Source organism: Elgaria multicarinata, chromosome 8 (genome assembly GCF_023053635.1).
Source record: "Elgaria multicarinata webbii isolate HBS135686 ecotype San Diego chromosome 8, rElgMul1.1.pri, whole genome shotgun sequence".
In the NCBI taxonomy this organism is placed as follows: domain Eukaryota; kingdom Metazoa; phylum Chordata; class Lepidosauria; order Squamata; family Anguidae; genus Elgaria; species Elgaria multicarinata.
In genome coordinates this window covers 36,991,472-36,997,971 of record NC_086178.1, presented here as the reverse complement: position 1 = coordinate 36,997,971, position 6,500 = coordinate 36,991,472, and the positions used below count along the sequence as shown (strand labels likewise).

General features: G+C 49.8%; 1 protein-coding gene across 1 annotated transcript; it reads left to right on the top strand.

Moving 5' to 3' along the window:
- Positions 1-2,678: 2,678 nt before the first annotated feature.
- On the top strand, positions 2,679-4,519 carry CHST2 (carbohydrate sulfotransferase 2). The gene has a single exon (XM_063131486.1). The coding sequence runs from the start codon at positions 2,744-2,746 to the stop codon at positions 4,067-4,069; it is 1,326 nt and encodes a 441-aa protein (XP_062987556.1). The 5' UTR covers positions 2,679-2,743; the 3' UTR covers positions 4,070-4,519.
- The last annotated feature ends 1,981 nt before the right edge of the window (positions 4,520-6,500 follow it).

Here is a 6,500-nt window from a genome sequence, read left to right as displayed (position 1 = left end):
TATGTATGTAGTAGTTGTTTGATGTTTTTTTATTATTGTAATGTTGTATGTATAATTAATGTAGAAAAATAAAAATTAAAATAAAACAAAAAACCAGCACCTTGAATTGGGCCCAAAAAGCATACAGGCAGCCAGTGCAAGTGGGCCAGAACTGGTGTTATATGTTCAGACCAGAATTAAGCTATGATTGCCTGCTCTCAATGTATTGAATGAACAGCACCATTCCCACAGCAACCAATTGTTAAATGGTTCTATATTGTTAGATGTATTTGTCATGGATTATGTTGTTAATTAATAACGGAAACTAACAAAACAATTAAAACAACAACATACCCTCTGCCAGTGAGGCTGCTCTCATCAAATTCGGCTGCTTTACAGGACAATCCTATTCATATCTACTCCGAAGTAAGTCCCATGGAGCTAAATGGGGATAACTCTCCCAGGTAACAAGAGTATAGAACCACAGCTTTAAAGTTGTTGTTTTTTTAAAAAAAAAATGTTGGGAGACCCAATTATCCACATCTCATGTGATTTGCGCTTGAAACAGAAGGCAAATTCTTAACCATCCCTAGACTGAAATGTGGTAGATCCCCAGGCAAATCACACAATACTTTGGGCTGGATTGTGAGCTGTCAGCCCTGCCCTAAGCATTAAATGTCCCCTTCCTAATTTATAATGCAATCCCATACATGGACGTGCATGTGTAAAACCCGTGATGCCGGACCAGGCTTTTTATTGTGCAACTTACCTTGCTTCATTTATGGAACTTTACAGGGCAGTCCAGATTCCACCATCTTCCACTTCTAACTCTCCCGTGTTTCTCAACTCCCCTTCCCCAGGGAGGAAGAGTCGGAAGAGAGGAGCAATGTGTATGGACTGGGCGCTCTAGGAGCTCCTCCGTCTGGAAACATCCCTCCGTCTGCTTTCCTATCTGATCCTACCCTATCCAATCCAAAACCATTATAATTATTTCAGTTACTAATTCTGACTAACATTATTCAAGCTACCCCAACTACTACTAATAATTTTAATTGGGGTAGCGTGAATAACCTCGATTCAATTAATTAATGACTGAAATAATAACGTTGTTTTCGATGTAGCTGATAACATCTTGCATGCGTTGTAAGGAGATAAATAGGGCGAAGAACTCGAAACTTCCCCAAACGGGGCCATCGGCTTCCCGGCGTTCTCTTGAACCAGCGCATCCCGGCTTATGTTGCAGTGCCTAATTTACTGGGAAACAGAGAGAAGATGCCTTCTAGAAGGCAGGGAGGGTTCCTCCGCCCCCAAATCTCAGCTGGTGAGGTTGGCTGCAGTTTGGAAAACTTTCCCCACAATCCCACCCCAAGAGGAAGGGATGCGGGGTGGGCGGCGGGGGAGGCGGGCGAGCCGAGCCGAGCTGGGCTTTGGAGCGAGATGGCAGCGCAGCAGCGTGAGGGCCCCGTGGCGACGCGGGCTGCCCACTGAGCCGCCCTTGCCAGCCAGCTCAGCCTTTCTCCGCAGCAGCAGAGCCAGCCTGAGAATCAGCACAGACCGGGTCTTTCTTTTGGCGTGGGGGGGGGGGGGATGAGGAGGAAGGAAGGGAAGGAGGGGAGTCGGCGGAGTGGCAGGCGCCTCGTCCAATAGGGAGGCGCGAGGAGGGCCGCGGGGGTGGTCGCGTCGGAGGCTGCAGCTCCACGGCTCTTCAGTAGAGGGGGAAGCGAGCCGGGCGGGCGAGAGCTGCTGCTGCTGCTGCCGCCGCCGCTTGTTGTGCCTCTTGGCTCCCAAGGCGCCGCGCTCTTTGCCTCCCGCATCCCGCCGGGCAAGACGTGGCTCGCTCCCAGGGTCTCCATGGGCTGGCGATGGAGCACCGGCGGCGGCGCTTGAGCACTGCGGAGCCCTCTGCCGCTGGTGCAGGGAGGCCGGTTGCTCTTCCCCGTCCTCCCCCCGCGCTGGATCTAGCGCCTGGCGGGCGCTTGGGAGCGATGGGCGGCAGGCAAGTTGCAGGGAGCTCCGGCGAGCCGTTCGCTTCGTCTTAGCGGCTCTTCGCATCCGGCCTCCTCTTCCTTCCTCCATCGGCACCTCCGGGAGCCCTCGCCGGTGCAGGGGAAGCCAAGCGGAGCCGGGCACGCAGGAGAGGAGTTAATGCCGCCGCCGCCGCCGCCGCCTCCCCAAAAGGCGCCATGCACTTTCCTGGCGACCGGGGGCTCCGCAGCAACCGCGTAAAGTTTGCCCGCTCCCCTCCCTCCGCTCCCCTCCTGGCGCTCGGGCTGCAGAGCGGAAACTCCCCGGGCTCGTCGCCGAGGGACTGAGGCAGCAGCTTGCCCCCCTCTCGCTTTCCACCCTCCCGCCGGCTTCCCGGGATGATGCATTAACTTGGTGCAAAGGAGCCCCCCTCCCCCCCTCTTCCCCGACTGGGCATTCGCTGGAGCGCGGCTGCTTCAGCCCTGCGGGGGAAAAGAGCAGCAGACGACACTTCTGGGGAATCCGCCGGAGCCTGTGATGGAAAGGAGGAAGGCAGGCGAGTTCTCCTGAGCCAAGAGGTGCCTAGTTGAAGCCTGGACGCAGCGGGCATCCAGGGAAGCAGCGAGGGGCAAAGGTAGGCCAGGGCGCTTGGAGAGACGAGAAGATGCCCTCTTGGCCCTGGGGAAAGGCCTCGGGTGTCCACCTGCCTTGGCCCGGCCGCTCTGCCTGCCGAAGCGCTGACCTGTGATGTGCAACAGTTGGCCGGGCTGGTCTTGTGCCCTGGCTCCAGCTCGCTGGCATGAAGGTTTTCCGCAGGAAGGCGTTGGTTCTCTGCTTGGGCTACGTGCTGCTGCTGCTGCTCACCATGCTCAACCTGCTGGACTACAAGTGGCACAAGGGGCCGCAGCAGTGCAGCGAGCCCTTGCCTGCCCGCCGCACCCCGTACCCGCAGCAGCTGCCTTATTACGCCTCTCAGTCCCGGTCGGATACTCGGGCTCTCTACGGGCCCCCGGTGCCCCTCAACCGCAAGCGGCAGCTGGTCTATGTTTTGACCACCTGGCGCTCGGGGTCGTCCTTCTTCGGGGAACTCTTCAACCAGAACCCAGAGGTCTTCTTTCTCTACGAGCCCGTGTGGCACGTGTGGCAGAAGCTGTACCCTGGGGATGCTGTGTCCCTGCAGGGCGCAGCCCGGGACATGTTGAGCTCCCTCTACCGATGCGACCTCTCTGTCTTCCAGCTCTATAGCACAGCTGGGGCTGGGAAGAACCTCACCACCTTGGGCATCTTCGGGGCAGCCACCAACAAGGTGATTTGCTCCTCACCACTTTGCCCGGCCTACCGCAAAGACGTTGTGGGCATGGTGGATGACAAGGTGTGCAAGAAGTGCCCGCCACAGCAGCTTGGCCTCTTCCAGGAAGAGTGCCTCAAGTACCACACCTTGGTCATCAAGGGCGTGCGGGTCTTTGACATTGGAGTCCTGGCACCGCTCATGCAAGACCCATCCTTGGCTCTCAAAGTCATCCACTTGGTCCGGGACCCCCGAGCCGTGGCCAGCTCCAGGATCAAATCCCGCCACGGGCTTATCCGGGAGAGCTTGCAGGTAGTGAGGAGCAGGGACCCCCGCATCCACCGCATGCCCTTCCTGGATGCAGGCCACAAGCTGAACAGCAAGAAGGAAGGGGGAGGTGGCTCGGACTACCATGCCTTAGGGGCCATGGAGGTGATTTGCAGTAGCATGGCAAAGACCCTGCAAACTGCTTTGCACCCCCCTGACTGGCTGAAGGGTAATTATATGGCTGTCCGCTATGAGGACCTGGTAGTGGACCCCATCAAGACTTTACGGCAGGTGTATGGATTTGTTAACCTAGTGGTGAGCCCAGAGATGGAGAAGTTTGCCCTCAACATGACCAGTGGCCCTGGTTATTCCTCCAAACCCTTTGTGGTCTCTGCCAGGAATGCTAGCCAGGCAGTCAATGCCTGGAGGACAGCGCTGAGCTTTCAGCAGATTAAGCAAGTGGAGGAGTATTGCCACCAGCCCATGGCCATTCTGGGCTACGAGAGAGTCAACAGCCCAGAAGAAGTCAAGGACCTCAGTAAAACCTTGCTCAGGAAGCCAAGGTTGTGAATGGGGCTGCACGCTTTCTACAGAAAGGGACTGAGAGAGCAATCGACAACTTTCCAGACAATTGCATTAGCGACAGAGAGAGACGGTGCAAAATATGGCTTTTTCTTAAGGACAGTTAGGAAGACAATTTTGATCCTACAAAGGTTACTGAGGATCACACACATTCATGTTTTGCATTGTTGGGCTATCGTTCCTGCACACACAGGCACACACACACTTGTAAGGCCTCTTTTCTCTCCAAAATCCCAAGTCACGTAATCCAGTATGTATCAGAATCTTTACATACTTATTGTTGTGATAATGACCATGAAGGACTTGCACATTCGATGAGGCATGTGTGTCTGTGTGGTGGTGGTGGTGGTAGGTTGAGACCAGGGAGTACTCAGTAAAGCAAAATTCAGAGGACTGGACTTTTGTATAAAGATTTAAATGTGACATTAATAAAGAAATCAATAAAAGATGCTCATTTTAGAATGGCTTAATTGTTTGGAATTTGCACATCTCGATTATGCTTATCTTGAAAATACTGTAGATGTGCAGGTGATAGTCACAAAGACGTTGCTTAGGTTTTCTCAATAGCAGGTAGGGAATCATAGACTGTTATTTTCACAATGTTTCCATCCTTGCGAAAGTTAGCAGTGGCATTTAACAAGTACCATTAACAGTCGCTGTACATACAGATGCAAGCTTAGTAGCGAACTGTCACATATTCACAAAGATCTTTCAGGAAATGCTGCTGGGCTGAAAAGGAAAGTCTAATTGAAATAGCTTTTGACTGCCACAGCAATAACCTTTGACCAGTCTTACAAGCTTTTGCCATTATAGTAATATTTCTGTCTGTCTTGAAGTTTGGAGGTTACTGAGCTATGATTATAGTATATAATCGTACCTATTTCAGTTCTATCAAATACATGAACGCAGCTATATATCAATATTTCTGGTATAATATTATTAGACAAGTGTGAAAAGGACACTGTGCCGCCACCAGCAGCAGCTTCTATGTAGGAAGTATGTATCAGGTCAGAATGTTCTAACCCCAATATATCCCTCATGACAAAAATGTATAAAGTGCAGTGAAATGTACTGATATTACTTTAGCGTCCTTACTAAAGTGGGTTTTGGGAGAGATCTGTTGGAGTTTTGACAAGTGACGGCATCTTGTAATTATATTTGATGAAGAATAGGAGACTTTAAGCACATCTTCAGTTGTTACCTAGATTTGCAAAATCCAAAAGGATCTGATTTGCTGTATGGATGACAGCTATTTGCAAAGGGGATTTTTAAGTCTTATGTCATTGTCCTCCCAAGTTTTTTTTTTTTTAATGAAATAATTTCTTACAGAGGCTGCTTTAAGGTCCGAGGTTGAAATGGATCTAATTGTTTCCCTTCTATGCTATGTCGATTAATGAACCTTGGCTGTGGCCTATCTAGATATTGTGCCTTGGAGAGCATTCCTCAAGGGAATATGATAAGGAAAAGGTCTGGGGAATGTATTTCAATGAGCAGCATGCTGATAAGTGAGCAGTGCGTGTGATGAAAGCTGTGATATTGATGTTTCTTATCCTAATAATTAATTTTAGGTGAAAGAAACGCAGGTGGCAGACTGACTGCTGAGCTATTGACTTTTTAATAAAATAACTGCAGTTGGAAAAAGAAGGAAATGGTGTCTAAGACTGCAGTCCTGTGCTTACTTGGGAGTAAGTCCCATTGAATCCAGTGGGATGTACTTCTTAGTAAACAAGTTTAGTATTGGGTTGTAAACTATTTGGTATACTTCACTGACGAAGGCAACAGTTAAACAATACTGACTTTAAATTTTTTTTTATGATGGCCTTTTTGTAAAATTAAAGAAAACCTTGCTATTGGCTCACAAGCAGTGTAAAGAGAAGTGACGTTGCAGTAGCTCTAACTGTATAATTGATTTTTTAAAAAAATAGTACTAATGGAAAGCTCACAGAGTATTTGAAAACATCTCTAGGGATACCAAGTGGTAACTTCAAGAGTTAATTATATCAACAATGGGTATCTTAATTGAATTATCCTAATGGCAGAACTAAATGTCTGTTACCACATCAGTACTAATGTTTGCATTAAGAGTATTCCAGGCTTTTTGCTTTGGGTTCATTTCGTTTGAATTCCATTCCCAGAGGCAATATTTTACTTTAGACCATTAAGGCTGCAATTACCTGGGAGTAAGTCACATGGAATTCAGTGGGACCTGCTCCTGAGTAGACATACATGGAGTTGTACTGTTAGCTTGTGTCCCTGTCCTGTCCCACCCCACCCCACCCCACCTGCTGTTTCATTAAGTGTCTCTTTCCGAGTATACATCTGATTCTGCTGCTCCATAGTCAATGCACTCAGTATCCATAAACTCTGATTAGGGAGGTAAGCTACCTCTGCTGGGATTGTAATGGCATTCTGCACTCGC